This window comes from Lepisma saccharinum, chromosome 26, assembly GCF_977018435.1.
Source record: "Lepisma saccharinum chromosome 26, izLepSacc3.1, whole genome shotgun sequence".
NCBI classification, from domain to species: domain Eukaryota; kingdom Metazoa; phylum Arthropoda; class Insecta; order Zygentoma; family Lepismatidae; genus Lepisma; species Lepisma saccharinum.
In genome coordinates, this window is record NC_139254.1 from 24249587 (window position 1) to 24274050 (window position 24464).

Below are 24464 nucleotides of genomic sequence, written 5' to 3' on the forward strand. Positions count from 1 at the left end.
GTTAGTGAGCCTACCAACAGTCCAGAGCGCGAGCAACAGGGATAGCGATAGGTGCTGGGTAGAGATGACGCCAGCGGCTCGTTTGTTGATTGGCTGCTCCGGGACTTATGACTCGCTCCAAAGCTGCCAATGCAAAACAGCCAGAGATGTTACGAAAGTAATCTCAGTCTAACAAGTATGTTCTCCTTCTCCTCTTACTTAAGAAAGCTTTGAATGGTGATCTGGCCCTCATCCCCCTCCCCCCCCCAATACACTAGCCTAACCGTAGCTACCTACGGACCTGGCTGAAATATGCAGGTAGAACGTTTTGCATCACTTGTAATTACGATATCTTTCCCAATTTTCTCTGTAGATATTACTGCGTTCCTCTACTCATCAGAGTACCACAAATATGCCTCGGATGTTCAACACTACTTGATAAGAAAGTTGGAGTCAAAATGTAGTTCCGAAAACAAAAATTGGATGGAAGTGCAGTCAGTCACTAGATCCACTGTTAATGATTGGAAATATGCAGCGAGCTGATTCTCGACCTCCCACAGCCGTTCCCATGGGGCATTGCGAAGTTCATCATATTCCCACTAGCTCGTACAAAGAAAGTCCTCAGAAAAACTATCAGATCTCATCAAATCTGACTTCCACACATGGCTGCCCTTTCATCAAGTCCTGATTGCCTCCCTCCGATGATGACGTCAATCCCGGCCTCCATTTTGCGTCTTCTGGGAAGAAATGAAGAAGGGCAAATGAAAATTACAGGGATGCTGTTTCCACCACGATTGAGTCACAGAAGAAGCCCGGAGAAGTTATTAACAACACCCACTATATTTGGGAAAATAATGTTCAATGAAGATATTTGTCGGAACATCCATGGAAATTGGAGAAGTCGTGGAATACCCATGTCTACAATAAGGCCTGCTTTAGACGAAAGCATTTTTCTTAACATTTGTGTCATGACCAAAATACTACCGTGTAAAGTGAAAAGTCTTATGGCATTTGAGATACCATGGCATATTTCATGGCAATTCTCAAGGATACAATCAGTCCTATTTCCGTAGCATAGCCAATCAGAAGCGACCTCTAGGTCACGAGTGCAGATGTCATGGCGGCCGAGTGAGATGTAAACATGTATCACTTCACATCTTTAAAATACGATAACTATTCAACCGAGAGGAATAACGTTTCATATGAAACGGTGTTGGGTACAAATCAATGGCACTGCTTAAATACATACTTTATAGTGTGTGCAGTACACGTATGGAAGAATATTTTAGTTGTTTCAAATGCAAACACCTAGCACTGGAGCATCTCGTAAGCCTTTCGTGCTGTATATTATATACAATTATCTAACGTTCTCTCCATGCTTCACATCGCAAATGCTAAAGGAAAATGTTGCAGGAAATGTTTCCATGTAAAATATAGTCTGTTACAAAAAATGCTATATCTTTGGAAGCATTTATGCTAGCAACAAGGGGGGGTGGGGCGTCCAACCATTCCGTCGATTTACCTGAAAATTGGCATCTTTAATTTCAAGTTAGAAAAAGGAAAAAGGCTTGATACATTTTAGTTAATAATAGAAATTAAGTTCAAATAACATACATTTTCCCCTGACAATTATAAACAAAACTAAATCGATGTTTTTGCAAATGGAAATAATAAAATACAGATCCAGGTATGGATTTGTTAAGTACCAATATTATCTTCTATGAAATTCACTTAATTTCTCTATTCTCTATGATTTGAATTCAAACAGCAAAATAGTGAATTTGGAAAATTTTTACAATTCACAAGCTAGGGAAGAATTACGGAATTTTATCATACGCAGTAAGTTTAAAATAAAATACTTGATTATTTTTTAAGTTACGACCAAATGAGATTAGAGTGAAGAGTGATTGATTAAGAAATACATTTTGTAATTTAATTTTGTAATTTATCAGTCTCCTTTTCCATTCTCGGTATTATATGTTGATATTTCCACTGAGGTTTGGAACCCTCTGCTTGCAAGAACCATGAGTGCGGACTCATTTTTCGATGCATAAAGCTACTTCTCTCTTCTCTGTAAAGCAAACAACTTAACTCTTTCATATACGTGAAACAACTGAATTGTACAAAAGAAAGTGTCATATTTCCTTACATTATCAATAGGATTTCGGCTTCAGTACAGTATATCCAAGTGAAGTGCTGTGAAACTGACGACATGCAGTTATACCATTATTGCTGACGAAAAATATGTATGTATTAGAAATTTAACGCAAGGAATTTATAGAATTGCATTGTATAGGTACCTGATTTAGCTAACCATACATTAAAACAGGAACACTCTGTTAATAACAGCTTCTGAAAGTTCATATACGAGGGGTGTCCTGAAAAAAGCTCCAATGGTGCCTATACGCAGCACTAGTGGTGGGAGAGCGATACACACACATGCAGGCAGGAAGAAGTGCCATGTAGCTGTAATCTGTTACAGTTGCAATGCAGCCGTTTTAGGACAGTTCTAGGTTAAAGATTGCAGTAATATATTTTTGCACGCTCAGAATTCGGCACAGAGCCATCAGAAATTGTGTGAGGTGTGCAGACCGGACGTCGTGTGTGATAGTATGGTCAGACGATGGTGCAGACAATTCACGGAAGGCCAATCGAATGTGCACAACCCCATACAGCTGAGTACACACGGGTCCTTTGCATCACTTCAGGTGAGAGGTCTTGGACCACTCCCTGTACAGCCCTGACCTTGCATGTACCGACTTTCATCTCTTTGTTTGACTGAAGAGGTTTCTGGCAGGACAAGGATTTGACAGCTACACTGCGATAGAGATAGTTCCAGTCTTTGCTGTCAGACACATATGCCATAGGCATACAAAATTTAGTGCTACGACAAATGTCAGAACAACGGTGGTGATTACGCCAAAAATTAGGTTAGGACTCACTGTTGCTAATGCAATAAATTACAACTGATATTCTTGTTTTATTTATGCTTCATTGGTAGGGACCTTGATTTTTTGTCATTTTCTTTAAATTCGTGATTTTTAATTTTTTTTATTTTTTACTATTCGGTGTGATTTTTCCCAAAATTCACATTTTCATTTTGGCGGCTTTTCTGGCAAATATCTGAAATTATACCTTCATGGTGTTTTTAAACTACTGTTTAAAATTGTAAGTCACATTGCTTACGCCTCTTCGTGAGAGTTTGATATCTTGAAAGTTATTTTGGGAAAGTTATTTTCCATACCCCCTTTTTAATTTTAAGGTAAGGGTTTTATATAATGGAATTTTCCCCGTATATACTGAAGGGTACATAATGACGATAAGGGGCGACGCACATTAAAAATTTAAATCAATCAATATCACGTGACAGATACAGATATATTATGGCACCAAAATTTGGCATTGTCTTATTTTGACTTGTTAGTGTTACGTTTCCCAAAATTCGCGTTTTTGTTTTAGAACATTTTTCTGCCAAATATACCGAAACTTAATACTCCATTGCGCTTTTCAACTATTATTTTAAATTGTAGGTCACATGGTCTACGTATTTTCGTGACAGTTTGATATGTTGTAACAGATTTTTAAGGAAGTAAAAAGTAAAGGGCTCCCCTGCACTTTATCATGGAGGTGTATAGTAGAGGTGTGGAGTTAGGGCCCCACACTTTCTTGATCACGGCTGAAAGTAGGGGTGATGTGATCAGCACCACACTCCTGGCTACCCTTATGCCTCATAGTTTCCTCCAGGTACCCGCTTAATATGATGCTGGGTGGGTGCCGGAGCAGTTTGAATAGTAGTGTTGCCCACGAGACGAGACTTTGGCCTGTCTCGTCTCGTGGAAATGCTGTCTCGTCTCGAAAATATTCGTTTGTCTTATGACACATGGTCAATCTCGTCTCGTCTCGAATTTTTAAAAGCCTGTCCCGTCTCGTCCCGTGGGCAACACTATTGAATAGGTAGAAAGGATCCCAGTTCTCCCCGCAGGTGATTGACCCTGGGTCTCTCGCATGGTAGTCAGACACCCTAACGGCTGAGCATTATTTCTCGCTCAACAAATGCCGATGGTACGCACTTAGCTTGGTAATTCAAAACACATATCGCGCGACAAATACTGAAGATGTGGCTCCCGTGTGACAGTAGATACGCACTCGATCTCCTGATAGAACCCTGCCACTTTGCTCTGTGATGCAAATGGTTTTGACAGGAGTTGAAAAAATCGTGGGAAATACATGATTTACTATGGCTGTCGGAATGATTCCATGTATAACAAGCATTATAGTTTACTCTTGAATAACATGTTGGAAAACCTGCACATTCTATTATGTACACAAATATGGCCTAGAAAAGACAAGAATGTTGGATTTCATGGAATTTTTCGTTGTTTTAGGACATTTTTTTAAAAAAATCGTAAAAAACGCCAACCATTCGCATTTTATGCCAAATTCGCATTATTTCGATATTTCGAACGGGCGAAAAATGTGTCCAGACATCTCTGCACATTCGTAAACACAACTTCGCAGCAATTACCATTTTTCACGGTTTTAGCGTTTGCGAAAAATCAATGTCCCTACTACTTGGAAATTACTTTCTGGCCACCCCTTGTATAAATCAGTAGATGGAAAGTGAAAATTTAGCAGGGCTGGCAGAGAAAAGTCAATTCTTGAAGAAAGTGATTTGTTTTTATGATTGAATGATTCGAGTAGATATGATATTAAAATATTTACGTATTTATTATTGGTATTATATTTCATAATATTGGATATTAACTTCACTCAGTGAGAGATTAATGACCATCTCTCACGACTTTAAACAGACAGACAGAACAAAGAGTGGCGTTAATTTCATTGCAATACTAGTGTTGCAGCAAATTTGAGGTTGGGAGCAAGCACTTGCCAATTTTTATAACATTCACCAATGCAGGTTTATGTTTCACTTTTTCGTGATAGTATTCATCCCGTTTTGTTGGATTCTTCTTGATATCTGAGAATAGTGCAATGTCATTATAAACGTATGTTAACTTGTACGAAACCAGTAACACATCAGGATGATGAAAGAAAACCTTCGTAAGCACTGCTACATTAAATAAGGTTAAGTGAGCCAGAAGAGTAATAAAATTCCAGCAGCATATTTGCGGTCTACTCTCCTTGCTAATGCATGCGATTTTTGTTGGATGTTGCAGTTCGAAGACATCCAACAAAAATCAATTCAATACGAGTGCCATGCATGCAATTTCTGTCGCATGTTGTAGTGAGATACTTTGTCGGGTGGCGATATTCGACAAAAATCGTATGTATCAATGGAGCCTATTTGTTGCCATGTTTCTTCAGTTTGCCCAACAAAATGCCTTACTACGACGACCGACAACTATCGGACTGCGCCACGCGCTCCCATCCCCTCCATCTGTTAACAGTTCTGTCGCCTTACTACTGCCATACGGACAATAAAAAAATGATAATTCAATGCATTTTCCATGTAATATTAAGAGGTTTAACACATTTTTCTGCGAATCAAGACAAAATTCCCTGACTTTTCCCGGTTTTCCAGGTCTGTCGCCACCCTGCATACAAATCATATTTAAATATTGAAATCAAAAATGGTTAATATGCACTATTCGTTTAATTACGAAATGAAATCTGGACGTAAAAATATTATTTCCTGTTTTATAATGTATAAAATACACTTGTGTACGGTCACCGGCAATAAAAGCGGCACGTCGACATCCCCCCTCCCCTGCCTGAGCGGAAATTGACATCGTTCATTTCAAGTTATAAGAAAGCAGGAACCTTGTTATTTTTAGTGTTGGTAACACAAATAAAACTCCTTTTAGTTAGTACTGGAACAGATAAACAAAGTAAAAATGCATTAGATAAAAAAAATTGAGTGTAAAATATAGTTGGTCGCTTGATTTGATGCTAATCGGGACTGGACCTACAGTTTAGTGAACCACTATGTGCCTCCACCGGGTATCGAACGCGGGACCCCTTGATTACAAGGCGACGACGTGTAAGATATAGTAACCAGGTTATATTTACATATTTTACAATTTAAACCAAAAGAACAGATGTTTCCACAATTTTCAAAATTCCAAAAAATATAGTTTTTTTGTGGTATATCACACAACATAATCTTTACGACTATAAACGTCCCCCTACATTTGATTTAATAACAAAAAAGAATAACTATGAATTTCAGTACGCTAAGTGCATGTAAAAAAATGACAAATAGTATTTAATGCTGGATATTCATTCATTTGGTGGGCAGAGTAGAAAAGTCTACCGACGGATGTAATAATAATAATAATAATAATAATAACGATAATAATTTTCGAATGAACTTGCTTTATTTTTATTAGTTTATAAAATAATAGCCACGATAACAATAATGAATATTTCCATTTCTCCTATTCAAGTTTTATCAAAGGCCGATGCCCATGACCTGAAGTTTTTTATCTTACGGATTTTTTGCCAGACGTGGTAAAAACTTGTTATTGTGAAAGAGGAATACGTAAGTGACCGTTTCCTTTTGAATTTCGAGTATTGTCTCGTCCAGGAACCCATGCATTCCAATGGGCTCTATTGGGTTCCGCAACGGGATCGGAACCTTTTTTTTCTCGCACAATTTAAATTCGGTTCAAGTTGTGTATTGTTTCATTTCAATACGGAACTTGGACCGAATTCCGGAAAAAGATTCCTGCACCGTATTTAAATTGATCTGGATAAAAAGGTTACTGGACCGTATTTAAATACTTTAGAGATAAAAAAAGTTCTTCACGGTCCAGAACCCATTTACGCTTGCTGATTTTCTCTCCTGGACCGGAATTAAATTTATTTCAAATTCCTGAACCTTTAACAACCCTTGTCTAGTCTCGGTACCATTAGCAGTAGTTCTTACCTTTGACTGGTGTCTGAGTTGACAACGGTAGTTCCTGAAGCTCAGCACCGGGCCCTACCCTAAGGACAGCTATGTCGAAAGCCAGCCCTTCGGTGGTTCTGTACAAAAGCTCTGCTGGGCACTTCCTGCCCTTTACATAGACTGTCACCTTCTCCAAGTCCTGTTGAAACAAAAAAAATGAAAGGAATCATTCAAGCAATGCAAGGCGAGGCGAGACATCCTATTCCTCGCGCGATGAGATTCTGTTTTTTGGCTCTTATGCAGGAGAGTAGGGAGGTTGTTACCAGATAACTCATTGATTGATCTATATGGGCACTTCAGCCCATAGGGATTTTTGACGCTCCCTTACTTTCAACTCCCGATAAAACCTTCACCATAGTAAATACTAATTGTTTTACGTTTCATATTTAACCTAAACAGAAAGCAACATGTATCCCCCTATTTAAAGAAACTTCATTGGCTAAACATTAACAGTAGAAGAAAATACTTAACACTAAACTTGATGCACAAAATACTTATCCGATAAGATCTGTTCTCGTAGAACATAATATCCGCAAGAAGCACAATCTAAAAATCCCCAAACATAAAACCGCCACCTATAACAAGTCCTTCATTGTTACAGAGAATGGAACAAACTGCCTGCACCATTGACTAACATTATTTGCCATCAAAGTTTTAAGAAAAATCTAAAGAACTTGCTATTGTCCCAACAACTACAGTACCTTCATATGTTAACAATTGCACCTGAACTTATACATCATATAATGCATACTTAACCTACCCCCCCCCCCCCCGCATACACAATGAACTACCGAAGACTTATTACTTATTTTTATTCCACAGTATATATACTAATCTATTCAATGTATTATTTTATCATTGTATAATCTTTATATTATCTTTATTGTATTATCATGATCATTATGGTTTTTTTTCTTTATTTTTATTTTTATTCATTTATTGTATCTTTGACAAGGGTTGGTTGTAAGAACGGCCCATGAGGCCGAAACACGCCTGCTTAAATAAAGACCATTCTATTCTATTCTACATAAGAAAAATCTATTAGCTTCGTACTACATGATTTTGCAACGTATGCATTATGTCATGAAGCAATGAATTCAGAAATTTCTTCCTTGGTAGCACTGACTGAAGACGCTATATTGAGCTGTGCGTCCTGTCTCCTCGATTTTTATTTCGTTGGGTACTTCTTTATGCGTGCCTAACAATTGACTACACGCTTTAACTTGCTGAAGGATGAAAACCACTTTAATTTTCCTTTCCAGCCATCTGCCTTTGGACGGATATTGTTCACATCTTCTCTACATCATTTTATCAAATTCATACTTTCACAAAATCGATATTAATCCTTCAACGATTTATTGATATTTTTTTCACCTCGTGCTGCCATCTATGCTTCTTTTCCGAAACTCCTTTCTTTCCAACAGGTTATTTAGTTTCTAAACACTCTTTTTACAACAAATATTCATTTTTATATAATAAAAATTAAGGTTTTAGTGCTACCCAAGGAAGATACCCAGGTTTAGCATCTCCCGAGGGCGGCACCCGGGCAGTCGCCTAGCTTCTAAACCGCCCCTGAGGAAGGCCTCAAACAACAAAACAAACTAAACCATGTCTCTTAAAAAACTTGATCAATTCTTGAAACTAATTTATTACTTAACAAGAACTAACTAAAAGTATACTGAAGACTAATATCCAGGGTTGTTAGAGGTCCAGGAATTTTAAATAAATTCAATTCCGGTCCAGGAGAAAAAATCAGCAAGCCTAAATGGGTCCTGGACCGTAAGAAATTATCTGTAAAGAATTTCAATTCGGTCCAGGGACCTGTTTACCAGATCAGGAACCTTTTTTCAGACTGAATTGAAATTCGGTCCAATAACCTTTTTTTCCGACTCAATTTAAATACGGTCCAGGAACCTTTTTACAATGAAACAAAACACAACTTGGATCGAATTTAAATTGTGCGAGAAAAAAGGTTCCCGTCCTGTTACGGAACCAAATAGAACACATTAGAATGTATAGATTTCTGGATCCTTAATAATCCCACGGTTGCTAATTTCCAGGAATTGTAAATAAATTCAATTCCCATCCAGAAGAGAAACTCAACAAGTCTAAATGAGTTCTATGCCGTAAAGAACATTTTTATGTATAAAGTATTTTAATTCGATCCTGGAACCTTTTTTCAGGATGAATTTAAATACGGTCCAGGAACTTTTTTTCCGGATCAATTGAAATTTTTCAATGAAACAAACCGCAACTTGGACCGAATTTAAATTGTGCGAGTAAAAAGGTTCCGATCCTGCAGCAGAACCCAATAGAATTTAACAACCCTTGTAATATATTCTTACGTGTTAAAAGCTGAGGCTGTAAAGCGGTGCTCAGCACACACAACCATACAGAGGATTATCCTGGCCGGGGTCCAGGCGCCAGGGCCTCGTTGCAAAATGCAGTCCAGGGTGTACTACGGGCAAGTGAGGTTGACATTTGGGTGTCACCTCTTACACCCGTCTCATACTCGTAACTCATGTCGAGACCAGCGGTGTAGTGGTAAAATAAATAGTACCAGAGCGGTCCCTTCCCTTCGGTGTTTTCTCATAATAGACATCTTCGTGTCACTATACTGCTTTTCCGGATTCTCTGGAGTAGCGACGCGCAGAGGGGAAAGCTTGTGGGCGGGGCCAGACTAGGTGGGGAAGGGTGCCTGAGGAAAGCAACGAAGTGCTGCGCGGTGTAACGGCCTTAAAGCAAAGCGCTTTCTGCTGCCAATTTCTTCTTTTATTCTTAACAATGGCCAGTGTATTGTTTTACACAAGTAACAAATAATATTGCACGTCTTTTTTGTCTTTTGATGCTACGAAGAACAGAAAAAAAAATAAAACATACATTTTCAAAAAACATGCAAATAACCACAAACTATGAAACATCATGTATAAAAATGTGTTTTAAACAAGTCTGAAAAACATGTTTTAAACACTTTGCTTTAAACGTTTTAAACATTTGTAAAAAAACAAAGCCATGTGTTTTAAACTTTTCAAACAAGTTGTTCTCGAACACATTCAACACTATGAGGCACTCTCCTGAATGCAGAGTTCCCCTAGACTTGCGAGCTGACATGTTTACTACAGAACTACTGGACCGCGAATGAGCAGTCGAGTCGCCCCCTACCGTTGATGCCCCTCCCCTCCGCGCGTTCATTGGACGAGGCGCACACCCTTCAAAATGCGCACAAAACGCGTTCGCGTTCTCTTACTCCAGAGAATCCGGGAAAGGAATATAATGCGCCTATTTCGAGACATATTCTCACTGCACAGTATTTCATAAATTGAATAAATATTATGGTAACCTTCCAATTTCTCCCATAATGCAGCAAATGCCGAATTCCAATTTGGTTTATAAAAATACAAGAACATTTTGATATGCAACTTGCATATTAATAATTAAAGGTCAAAATAATAATTGTAGCAGCGAAAAATAAGAACAATATATTTAAAGCTTTATATATAAACCTCATATTTTTTTTATTTAATAAACGTGTGAGAGAAAATTTATTGTCTTCAGAGCTTAACTTCAATGTTAACCTCTTCTTCATTTCAGATGATATGTGTTTAATTATTTCGGTACTACTATAACGAGAATGAAGAGTTAACTGCACATTAATACCATTTTTCCTCTGCAAATTGATTAGATCCTTATGGCACTGAATGGTCTATCATTCTTAGCTAAATAGTATGAAGTATTGAAGATTTTTTCTGCCGCATCAATCAAATGCTCCTCTTGTTGTAAAGTAGCATTTTCAAATTTCTGTTTCTTAGATGCAGCAAGAATTTGTGTTACCTTCTGATGTGCTACAGATAGCTGGTGGGACGAAATTTTTGTTCTTAAAGACTTCAACTGTTGTTCTTTACTTGTGCCATTAAATGAAACTTGACACTTAACCCATTCCTTACTTAATGATAATCCCTGACTTTTATCAGGCCCTAAATAACCTACGGAGCAACAACCGTCACACCCTAAATACACATTTCTTGCTATCAACCATGTATGTTTTTGCTTACGCTCCAACCACTGTTGCTGAAACCATATAGAGGGAATATCAGTACACGAAACATTACCTGTATTGGCTTCATTTTGGAATGTCATTGTTGTTGTTGCCGTTTCTGAGGTTGTTGTTGCTGGTGTTACGTGTGATACACTCGGCGAAGGATTAACACTATGCACAGCCAGTACTGCAGAATCACTACCATTGTCACTCACAGTTTTATTTTATTTTTTTGTACTTTTTGGAAATAATTTGTAACCTTGTTCTTACACATTCTTTTCATTTCGAATAGAAAATCAGAGCGCGACCGAAAAGACGTTTTAATCACCTCGAAACTCACAATGCAAATGCTAAAAAAACAAAAGAACAGACGCAAGTGAGAGTCAGCCACAAATGCTCCCTTTTATATGCTTCACCGTCTTATCGCACACTGAAAGAACGGATTAGTTCCAGATACAAAATATATTTGGTTCCACAAAATTTCTTACGGTTAAACAAAGTTTAGTTACACCTACAGAGTGACTGTTTACATAAACCATTTGGTTTAGTTCTCTTAACAATCATACTTGTTTGAAGTTATTTTTGTCCATTGAAACAGCCATTTTGTTGTTTGACGTTCTGTTTTGATTTTGAAACAGATATTTTGTTCCTTGAACAAAAAGAACGTGATTCTCGTACTGGCAAGTGTGACAAGAAAAACATGGCGGATCTCGGAAACGAAGTATCGATTCTTTTGAAGTTGTGGGGCTTTGAAGGTCTAATTCCTAAATTTGCTGGTAAGTGGAACAGTTTTAAATAGAAATCATAATATGTGAAAAACATAAATATTAATTTGCGTACAGGCGTACGAGTTGAAATGCATATTTTCGAGTCTGCCACATCGGTGTCGGTTTTGTCTCTCGTATTTTAATCTCTACTAATTAATCAAGTATGTACTATCTAATCATACAGTATAGAGAATATAATGCATTACATGTGGCGCAAGTGTGTTTTGCGTTTACATAGGCATGGTAGCTCAGTCTGCGTAGCATCTTTACTACCATGCGGACAACATGGCTTTGATTCTCGGGCCAGGAACCTTTCCCGCCCAAGTTCATTTTGTTTTATTCAGATTTCATGATACTAAGAATGCAATTTTCGCATGGTTCGACTTTCATTTACGTCTGTTAACACATACTGCAGAGTTTTAGCGAGTACTTAAGATTTGTTCAATAGATGCTTTCGTGGTTGTTAGGCAGGTCAGGTTTGGTTCTCTTAGCATTAACATAGAGTCCCTAAATGCATGCTACTAAGCTTCCGAATTATTTCTACATTAATTCCCATTGGTCTACGATACTTACAGTCGCTTGTTAACGGAAAATACATTGTCCATGGCAAGCGTGCTGGTACTTGTTTACTATCCTTTGGACACATTTATTTATTTTTACATAAGAAACTACTTACCGTAATAAGTTCCTGTAGCATTGTCGAACATCGGGAAGGTGTTTTGTGTGATGTGGGAATGTTTCATAGCTGAAATTCATGTTGTTAGTTGAAAATTAATTCTCCAACGGAGAATAGCTAGCCCCATGAACCAGTGGTGCGTGGATAGGTTAGTTCTGTTAGGTTAGGAAACATAGTTAAAATTTGGTGTCGTGTTAGTATCAGGATCTAGAAATTGGAAATAATTGCGAACCATTGGCACGTGGTTAGGTTAGTTCTGTTAGGTTAGGAAACATAGTTCAAATTTCATCAAAACAACATTGATACACCTTCAGGAATGTTCCGCGAAGCAGATACGTAAGTACGAATGTCAAAAATTGACGAAACGAAAATATTAGAGGTGTCCGAAGGATAGTAAATTTTTACCGGACTAGTATTTGCAATGCAGGTATGGTCATTATTTTTTTCAAAAATATGCAAAAGATGTCCTTTTAAATTGTAGAAATTTTTAAAAAATCCATCAGTAACTTTCTGAGTAATTTACAGTGGAACTTCTACAGGCTGTTTCCTGTTCTAATTACCCCGGTCTCCCCTACTGAATTGTTTGCAGGAATATTGGATCCCTATCTAATAGCACCCTTACCACCGTCACAGAAACCACATCATAAATAACCATAAATTAAAATCACTGTTGTCAACTCTTGTGTCTGTTTTATAACCTCACTTACCATTCATTTTCAAAACAATTTTGTGTTAGTGGTTAAGGTTACAAACTTGTATTCAGAACCTTTAACAATGGCAAAGGCCACTTAGGTTACATAAAGAATGGCCTCATGCTGAACCTCATTCATGCCACTTCATCCCTTCACCTTTTCATCAAGATTAATGAAATAGGAATAACCAGTGCTTATAAAAACAAACAAACCACCATACATTTGAAGAAAAAGATGGCTTCTGTTGTAACAAGAAAGAGACAGAAATGCTGTATTCTGACACAGCCCTGGATTTTCTAAATTAAACTTTCTTACTTATTCTTCCAAAATTTTGCTATATTTGTTTTCAGAGCATGAAATAGACATAGGTGCATTGTGCATGCTCACTGTAGATCATCTCAGAGAACTTATTCCAAAAATCGGCAGAAGAGCAATTTTTATGAAAAAACTTGAAGAATACAAAGAACAAGTAAAACTATCATCTACAGGGTACTTACTTGATACGCCTAAAGAGGTATGTAACCTAACTGTCATATATTTCTACACTTCAGTTTCTTGTTTCTTACTTGCTAGTCCTACAGAGGTTGTAATTTAATGTCTCATATTTCCCTCATCAAAATTGAGAACCAACTTGGTGAACTACTCCATTAACTGCTCAACACCGAGGTTTCCAATTTTGAGTCTTTACAATGTATGCATATACTTTTCTCTTCTTCCATTTCATGTTAAATTTACAAGAAATGTTATGTTGACTTTCTTTTTTGACTTAAATTTTATAACTTTGATTATGCAATACGAGTGCATGGGGGAAAGAAATATGTCAGGTTTTACGTTTCAACCCAGAACACCTGGGAATGTAGTTACAGCTTATTCTTCCCTTCATCTTGTCCATCCTTTTTGTTTAATACCATTTTTAACCTGCAGGGCATGATGCTCTGAAGGTGACCTGATGAGCTTGAAATGAATACATTTTACATTTTGAACTAGTGTTCACATATTTATTTTAATGTTGTTACTAAACTGCATGGGTATTTATAAAATGTGCATCCAAAGAGTTGTGAAGGCTAAAAATAAACAGATAAGCCTAACATGGTGATAAAAAACAACAATAATGATGAAAAGAAGGGACCATGTAAGATAAGTTATGTGATTTCCTTCTCTATTGAATCATGAATTAAAGTAAAAATTATCAGAATTATCCAAATGGTTTTTCCTTTTCATGTATAACTAAGAAGCATTAAACATTTTTTGTATGTAAACAATAAAAGTTACATATTTATTTTTACATTTTTTTTTAAATTTAGGTGCAATCTTCATCAGCTGAAACTTTGACAAATACACCAGCTGGTAGTACTATAAGTGAGAACTACATAGATGAATTTGATGTGTGCTGTGAAGATACAAGTGTAAATAATGTGAAACCTGAGAGTGGAATAGCAGAATATAGCATAAATGTACCTGAGACATCTGGAAGCATTCCAGTTAAAATACAAGAACCATTTACGTCACAAAACATTTTGGATATCTTACAAGGAAGTGGAAGTGGAAGATTTGTCCTTGGGACATATGAGACAGGAAAATCACTAAATCGTAAGACCAGAGGTCTGCTCGTTGATATCATCATCAACCATTTATTACAGAATCCTAATGTGTAAGTTTTTGCTTGCAACATTCTCTCTGAGTTTTAGAACTACCCCACTAAAGTATATTTTATGAGATGCCTATTATCAGGGACAAAGCTCATTTTGCAAATTCCACTTGAACAAAAAAAAAAAAAAAAAGGAAAAGACGTCTGGTAAACAGTGACTAGTGTGTTTATTTAGTGAAAAGGAACATTATGCAATACCAGTAGCTTTTTTCAGTAGTTGACAAAAATATCTTGATCATTTTTGTTTGACAGAAGTGTAGTGTAGATAACTTGCACTTGCAAATGAAAATACAACAGCATCATTAAATAGCTGAAATGACTGCGGAAGACTATATTTGCATTAACCCAGTAAATTCACTTATGAAGAATACCAGATTTTTTTTCAGGTAAAAATAGAACTGACAATAGTGAAATTTCATTGCCATAGACTCATATTTTACCTCACGTCTACAGAACTCATACCAGTGTGTAATTTATGCCCAAATTTTAGAATTTTATGCACATAAAGCATAGCCTAGACATAAATGTCACTTACACTATTTTTAATCTTGTGAAGAACTGTACCATGGATTTGGCATTGTTTATTATGAGCATTCTTATATTTAGGCGTAAATACTATTACAATGACAGCCAGCCTCCCTGATGGCACAATGGTAGCGTCGTTGCCTTGTAATCAAGAGGACACTGGTTCGATACCCGGTGGGGCACATATCGGTTCAGATCCGACTTTAAACTGTAGGTCCAGTCCCAATTAGCCTTACTGTGCATAAAGTGGACTTAAAAAAAAAGACCAACTCAATCTACAATGACAGCCATTTAACCTGTTCCCATTTCTTTATTGTCAGTTCAGCAGAGTTACTTTTCTTCTTGCAGCAAGGTTACTGGATCCTGGCTTATTATTTTTTTATTAGTTATGTAAAGATACATCATGTAAATATTCATGAGATGACTACTCGGAGCATGATAACAGCTTTGGTCACCATGATATTCATTACCAAAGATAGATATCCAAAGAAGAATCTAATTAATAGTAGTGTTATGAGTGTACTTTTGGTGGAACGTAAGAAAAACATGACTATCGTGTACCGATTGCCTATAGTATTAACTAGAACAGGTCAAGTATCAAACAAAATAAACACATACATGATTATTTTTCGGACTTTTAGTGTACAGAAATGAACACACACACACACACACACACACACAAATGCTTTGAAAGGTATGACGAAAGGAAAGTAATGATGAGTACAATGTGCATTTAAATGTCTGTACATGTTTTTGTTTGATTATGATACTACAGGAATTCTAACTTCCTAAAATTCGATCTGACAAACAAATATTACAGAACAGAAGTAAAATAACTCCACATTTTATTAATGAACAAGTTTTAGTATTGCCTCAAACTTTTAATTATGTAGAAATATAATTAAACCATTGCTACAGAGGGGAGATACCACATTCTTATCTCATCTCTAATTTTGTATTTTGCAGACGCCTGCGAAATGACCAATTTGAAAGTATAGAATAAAGTATAGTGCCTATATTCCAGACAGAAAGTGTTTCAGTTTATTATATTCCTCCAGTTAAAAAGAGAGATAGCAGAGTGAACAAATCCTGTATATCAAAGGGAAAGTTGATGGACAAATACAGAAATAAATTTCGAGAATTGAGAAGTGTTGGGATTCTAGGCAGTGTATCCAGGACAATAGGCCTATCAGAAAAATCAGCAATTGATGTGGATACTACTATTTCAGGTAATTTCATAAATTTTGTCTGAATTATGATATTTAATGTGTGTTTTTCATCAACTTAAAAATTTTCCATTTCTGTATCCTTTTTATTTGTTTAACAGTGTAAATGTTCTCTAAAACCCATTGTACCATTTTACAAAGATTTGCGATAACAAATCTGTTACATGTAGTCACCTATTTTCTGCAGAGTAAGGCAGATTTAATTTTTAGTAAATGGGGACATACATATTAATTTTTGAAGTTCTTGAAAGGTTCTTAAAAGAACCCTTGATTTGACTTAAAGTAGTATGGAATAGAGTTAAATGTGCTGTTATTCATTGATATGTTCCATTTGTAATGAAATTATAACATGGACGAAAAATGAAATGAAGAGTGCAAATCAAAGTCTTATAGGGCATGGTGGGAATGCCATCACATTGTAATCTGGTTCAATTCCCAGATAAGGCACAGTGCACTGGCAATAGCATTATGAGATTGTAATTTTTTCAGTTCTTATAGTTTTCTCATTACTGTGATTGATATTATACATAATTTACATTATTTTCATTATTATGTGTATCATTATGGAAGTTCAGAAATTTATCGGAGTGGAAACTATTGTGTAATATTTCCATATTCTCTGTTTATCTTAAAGACGAACAAGAAAACAGCAAGTCCTGGCTGGCAAATAGTTGCGAACCATGGCCAGAAGTACTAAAACATTGGAAGAATACTTGGAGCATGAGGCAGGAACAGAATCTGAAAAGTGATGGAAGCACAGTGCAACATTTTATAAAGGATTGGCCAGTACTACAGCACAGCTTGGGATATACATTGGTAAGCACACATCTCATTTCTTAATAAATGAATAAGTTGAAAGATTTGTAAAAATTGGAAGTGTTCAATGCTTTGTACAAATTAAACATTTGTGCTTTTTATTGTCCCATTTTTTGTTATATTATTTGGGTGCCACACACATCTATCTTTCCCAGGAGCTTCGTTTTCATATTTTCTGCTGGTGTATACAGTATTTCCAGTGCTATTTATATATATTAGGATAATTTGTGACTATATTTTTTATAATTTATCGTAATGATGTTATCGTATTGGTAAAATATGTCTACAGTACATATTCTCTCATAGGGGTTTGTAGGTAAGGAAAAGTTACATGTGCATATTGCATTGTGCCATGAAGGCACATTTAGGGGATGCGGGGGTTAGGGCCCTACAAAGTGGTGACGATTAGCCATTTTTGCTCCAGTATTAGGGCCTCGTAATGCTAAGCCTCGTCAACTAAAAAGTAGTAAACTCTCCTTGCCCCCCCCCCCCAAGTTTTAAAGGTGATGTGATCAGCACCATGCTGTGGCTACCTTTACTTCCCAGGGTTACCCCAGGTACCTATTTATATTCGGCTGAGTGAACCCCAGAGTCACTTTATGCAGGGACAAGGCCAAAAGATCTCTGATCTTACATCACCCACCCCAGGAATCGAACCTGGGTCTCTGATGTAGCAGTAAAATGCCATAAGACCACTGTGACTCCAGTTCTCTCACTAATAGCATATAGGTTGTAACTTTGTAGTTATGGGATGAATGTATGAGACAAGGAAGGCAGTGTATCCCAGAATATTAGGAAGTGCCTCTATGTTTTTGTTGGTTCTTTTTTTTTTTTTTTTTTGCTGTGGTGGAAATGAAGAAAAGATAAAGAAACAATCATATATCGGAAGAGACTGGGTGACGAGGGTCAGTTCTCTTACTGCCTTAATGCAACTAACATGATTTCAAAAGGTATATGTGGGCAGTATGATTAATATCCTCCTAACCATTCACATTAAAAGACTTGAGACACTGTAAGATATTTACATTCACTTGATGTAAAAAATCCTGATCATGGTGTATTGTCGATTTCACAATATGGGATAGAAGCACAGGGCAAAGCTGTATAGAAATAAATACATCTACTTTTGTTCTGTCTTTTGATTGCTACTTATGTATATTACTTTTTTTTTTATTTTTATTTTTTTTTATTATAGAATCAGACTTTGAACAGGCACATCCAGAAAGTGTATTTGAACTTCTGACACAATGGGAAACTTTTTTCCAGAATTTAAGATCCTTAAAAAGTGGCTCAACAGATGTCAATTATATGAAACTAGTGTCGTTGTTAGATGGTGCTAATTTAAGTGATGGTAAGTTCAGAGTTTCATCATATTTCACCTGTATGATAAGAATGAAAAGAAAGAAATTAATCATTTCAAAAGTTAGGCATGAATACTTTATCAAATTCTAATTGGAGAAGGAATGGACGTATTTCATTATATACACTGTTGGTTGTTATTAATCTTAAAATTTTTAAAGAAAATATAAGTGAAAACGAAACGGATTAAAAGTTGTTGGAAGTGTTTTTGATTTTCTTGCAATATACACCATTACAATTTACTCATTTACACCGATGTACTTGTCTTGCAAGATTTCCTCTTTAAAAGAACCCTTGACTTTACTTAATGTAGTATGGCATAAAGATAAATGTGCTCTTATTCACGATAGGTTAAATTTTTCGATGGCGCAGTGGTAGCGCCATCGCCTTGTAATCAAGAGGTCCCGGGTTCGATACCCGGTGGAACCATACAGTGGTTCGGATCCCACTTTAAACTGTAGGTCCAGTCCCGATTAGCTTTCTATACATAAAGTGGACTTAAACACCAACTCAACTCAACGTTCAATTTTTAATTAAACTATAACATGTTACCATTGCTTTTGAAGAGATAGTGTTTAGTTCTTCATAAATCATATACCATATTTCTAGAAAGTGCTCAGGAGTCAGAAGTTTAGTGGACTGCTGTTTATCCATAATTACAGGGTGGCGCACGATATGATCCACCATTTGTTTTTTGGTTTCTTCAGATCTGAGATGAGGAATGACATCATGTGTGCCACCAGCAGTTGCAGAAGTCATTGGAAATATCGTGTGATGAAAACTGAAGCGTAGTGCATCCACCTGTCCCCAGGGGGCTAGAGTATACAACATGGCAGACAAAGGAAGACTTACGACGGAACAGCGATCAGCAACTGTGCTATTTTTCGCCGAAACAAAGAGCATTGTGGGGACTCAGAGGCGCTTTCGTGCACATTTCCAAACTCGGTGGGCCCCCTCGAGTAAAACGATACACAAACTGCATGAAAAGATTCTAGTGGAAGGAACAGTACTGGAATCAAAGCGTGATCGTCGTAAACCTGTGCGTTCGCCTTTGAATATTGAAGCCGTCCACGTCGCTGTGCAGAGAAGTCCTGGCAAATCGACCAGAAAAGCAGTAACACAACTTGGGATATCAAGACGTTCTATTCAAAGGATTTTTAAAAGTGATCTCCACATGTATCCGTACAAGATTACCGTGGTGCAAAAACTCACAAATGAACAGAAACAGAAGAGATTGACCTTCCCTAATTGAGCCGAGGGTAACAAAGCAACACTGTACAACGTGTGGTTTTCTGACGAAGTCTCAACCCCTGTGATTGTTTTCTTTGGGGCTTTTTGAAGGACAAGATTTTCGGAAAAAACCCTCAAGATTTAATGGAACTGCGAAGACTTATTGTTCAGGCTTGCAGTGAAATTACGGAACCCATGTGCCGTAGGGTAATTGGAAATATTAGTGTTCGCTTGACTGAGGTTAAAAGTCAAAACGGTGGCCATATTGAGCATGTATTTTAGTAGTACGTTTTTCCAAAGTGTAACCTTTGTGTCATTTATGTTTCATTGAGAGATTCTTTATAATACAGTTTTTATTCAACAACAAAATGGTGGATCATTTCGTGCGCCACCCTGTATATAAATATTTCAAATAGAAGCATGCAGGTTATATTATTCAATTAATTCAGTAACATATTCTGCCTGCATGCTTCCAGTAGGTCTAGATAATATTAAGTATTTTTGTTAATGGATAATATTTTCCTTTGAAACATTTTCAAATTTTGCATTGAGAAAATGTTGAGGATGTGTAATCAATTACCTAAGTACCCTATTGGAACTATAATTTCAGATTCAAAGCATACAGTGCAAATCATGTTGCTTCCTTATATGCAACCACCTCAGGGAGAATCAGGAGTGTGAGAAAGCAATGGAAACCATCCATCCTGGAAAGCCAGGAAGGAATTATATGTCATGCAAAGGTATTTTTGTTCACAATTCTTTCCATATAGATAATGTAGTCTCAGTTAGGGGTATTGGTGTAAAGAACTCGTAGCATTGGAGTAGACAGCCATATAGTAGCTTGATAACTACATGGCCTTTGCTTGGCTGACTCACTACTCAAGGTGGTGTTCCAGGTTCAAATTTTAATATAATGCTTGACAATTAGCAGATCTCCCATGTAACTGATGCAAGCCAAGTGGGAGGCAAACATTTTTGGTGTTGATTCAGCATTGTGATGTCAATAGGAAATCTACATCGTAAGAAATAGAGCTCTGATTTAAAAAAGACAGATAACAGAGGGAGTGAGATTCGATGCAATGGGCTGCTGTTTCACAGAGTTGGAAGCTCGGAATGTGTACTTAGTGTGAAAATTAATTTTCACGTGAATGGTATCTTATATCATTACCAGTCACCATAATGCGTAAGATAAATAACCACATATTTTTTGCATTCCTTTTAACAATTACACACAGACACATATACAGAAGGAAGAGAGAGACAGAGAGGAAGTAATCTAGACTTCAGTGTCACACTTGTGGAATGTAGTGTTCACTTTTAGAAAATTTTAAGTACGGCATCACAAATATATTCAACTTTCCATTTTATAACTTAGTATTACAGGTATTCTTATATTTTTGAGGGGAGGGGGTGTTAGTGTCTGACAAAGGGAGTGTCTCCAAGCATCACGACAAAAAAATGTTCATTTACTTGTAATAACTGTTAAGTTATGAAAAGGAAACCACAATGCAAGCAATATGTACAGCAGGATGCATAAGTATTCCCAAGCAAATGGTCCCAGAACGTGTTTATTCTCTTTTTCAGTGATTGAAACAAAATACCAAACTAGCTGCTAACAACTTCTACACCAGCATACATTCACAGCCAGTCCTTAAAAACACGTCGGATGCAAGAGAAAAATCAATGGAAATAGTCATGGGTGATTTGCCAAGGAATACTTATGCATCCCACTGTATATACAATATGTGTAAATTGATAACAGTTTGGATTAAATAAATGCTAAAAAAATGCAAATTCCATATGGTTTATTTTGAACTGGACCTACAGTGTAAAGTGGGATTTGAACCACTGTCTCTATGTTACAGAATGTTATCTTGAAAATACATTCTGCAGCAAATATTTCCTTACATGTAAGTCTTGAATGTTTTCTTTATATTTATTTCAACATGTTTGAGGGTCATAGAATTTTGTAATTCTGATTGAACTGACCAACCAACCGGCTATGTGTATTTATTGTATTTTTTCTTTCTGTATTAGATTCCTGGAGACATTAACAGACTGAAATACAACAAGGTGCAAAAAATGCAGAATATAGGCCTCACAGTGCAGCCTTACATAATTGTAGTTGGGCCATCAGTGACTGAAATTCAGAGTTGTTATGTAAATATTGACAGCACATTGTACAAGATGACTTCAGTTTTGAAGAGCTTGGATATATGTTTTAAGGCTTTTCATGTTCTCAATGCATCATATCCTCCAGAATCAGAACATATCTGGTTACTTATTCAGCTGGCAATCTATCACATAACAACAAAATGGGATTCAAAAATTCCAAGAGTGTTTGAAGCACTCAGTGCTCTCCAGTGCATTCAGTGAAGGTGCAGTTTGCTGAGAAAGAGAAACTAATTTTGATCTTAACAAATAAAAGTATTCAATATGTTGTGTACTATGTAATGAAAGTGTAATATGTAATGAAAGTGTAATATGTAGTGATAGTGCAAAATGTAGTGTAAATATGTGTAAGTGCATTATAGTTGATTCTTCCATGTAATATTCTTGCACATCAATATGTTTACTTGCTATAGGTGCAAAAAAACTTTGGGTACTCCTAAATTGCTTCTTTGGCACATAAGTTACAAGCATTCTGGCACTTATTTGACTGCCTATCATTGTGCTCAAGGAACTTGTCAAAGAAGTTTCCAAAATGCATACACGTTTCGGAGACATCTAGAAACTAAACATTGTAGAAATAATGTTGCAGTTACTTATACTATGCCACAGATATCTGGGACAGTGTGTCAAGAATTTCCTGCAGCTAACAGTGGTCCTAAAAGTACAAGCACCAATGTAAATTCACTGAAGTCTGTACCTATTAACAGGTTTGTAATGAAAGTGTAATATGTATATTGCATGCTTCTGCTGTATCGTTTATTGCTAAACTATACAGTAATTCCAGCTACACAAGAAACCAAGTTCAGGAAACAATAGAATATTGTACAGATTTTTTACGCTACGGGTTACTTGACTTTCTGATTGTAAAATTGAGCCTCTTCTGGTTGATAAATCAAATGAGACAATGGAAGATATGAGATGTTTATTGCAATCTGTGATGGATCCTTTTGATAAATTACATACAGAACATCTCAGGTTCAAATATTTTACAGAATCAAAATTTCTCATTAAACCTAGCCAGTTTAAAATCGGTGAATCTATCTGTAACAAAAGAAAATGTGGCCAAGTAGTTTTGGATATTGAGCATCACTATGGACAGTTCATTTCCATGAGTAAAGTGTTAAAAATCTTTTTGGAATTACCAGGGGTCTTAGACGATATATTTAAAAATATGTATACCCTCTCAGATTGCGAGGAACCTATAACACATTACATACAAAGTCAATTCTGGAGGCAGAGGGAGAAACAATATGAATATGAAATTCCATTGTTTTTATATTTTGATGATTTTGAAGTAGATAACCCATTGAGCGGTCACGCTGGTAAAAATAAGTTAGGCGCAGTGTGTTATATAGTGGGTGGATTATCTGCAGAGTATTTGTCAACATTAGAAAATATTTTCTTGGCTTTTGGCAATGAGTCTGTATTCAAGGAGCTAAAAAAAGAGCTTGTGTCATTGGAAATTCATGGGTTAACAGTTAATCACAATGGATTAGAAAAGCAGTTGCATTTTAAGGTAAGTTTGATACTAGGAGATAATCTTGGCATGAATTCTATTTTTGGGTTCATTGAGAACTTCTCAGGAAATTTTCCCTGTAGATTCTGCAAAGCGCACAAGAATTTGATACAGCAACTTGAAACCGAAAAAGCAGAGTTGATGAGAAATGAACAGAATTATGAAGCTGATGTTTTAGTAAACAATTATACCGAAACAGGAATTAAAGAAGAATGCATATGGAATGCACTTCCTGGTTTTCATGTCACAAAGAATGCTGCTGTGGATATCATGCATGACATTCTTGAAAGGATTTGTAGGTATGATATGGCTAGAATAGTAAAAAAAATAATTGAAAATAAGTACTGTACATTAGAAACTCTTAATGATAGGCTAAAATTCTTTGATTACGGCTTATCTGAAACAAGTAATATACCACCAAAGATTACGATGGAACATCTGAAGAAGGGTCAAATTATGTACTCAGCTTCTGAAATGCTTTGTTTTGTGCATTATTTTGGTCTGTTGATAGGTGATCTTGTGCCTTCGGATAATGATTTTTGGTGTTTATATGTTGTACTTGCAGAAATTGTAACGTCTCGAACTTACCAAAGTAGCATTTGCATATTGTTGGAGGCACTAATAGCTGAGCATAATTTTCTGTACAAAGAATTGTTGAAGGAGAATCTCAAGCCAAAGCACCATTTTCTTACCCATTATCCACAAATAATGAATAGAATTGGGCCCTTGATAAATATTTGGTGCATGCGTTTTGAAGGCAAACATAGAACACTGAAAAGTTATGCACATGTTGTTGCCTCAAGGCGAAATATAGCCTATACATTAGCCTTGAAACATCAATTGAAATTCTGTTTTAGAACTCTTAGTAGAAAAGGATTACAAATAGAAGTTCTTTATGGACCTGGAGACAGT

At 36.4% G+C, this 24464-nt stretch overlaps 1 protein-coding gene across 2 annotated transcripts in view; it reads right to left on the reverse strand.

Annotated features, from left to right (window-relative positions):
• The window catches only part of LOC145979567 (peroxisomal leader peptide-processing protease), a 606981-nt gene that overhangs the window by 36481 nt on the left and 546036 nt on the right, over positions 1–24464 (reverse strand). For both annotated transcript variants that reach the window (XM_083112540.1, XM_083112539.1), the window contains exon 7: positions 6869–7028. In XM_083112540.1, the coding sequence (XP_082968666.1) occupies positions 6869–7028 (160 nt within the window). The remainder of the gene's footprint in view (positions 1–6868; positions 7029–24464) is intronic.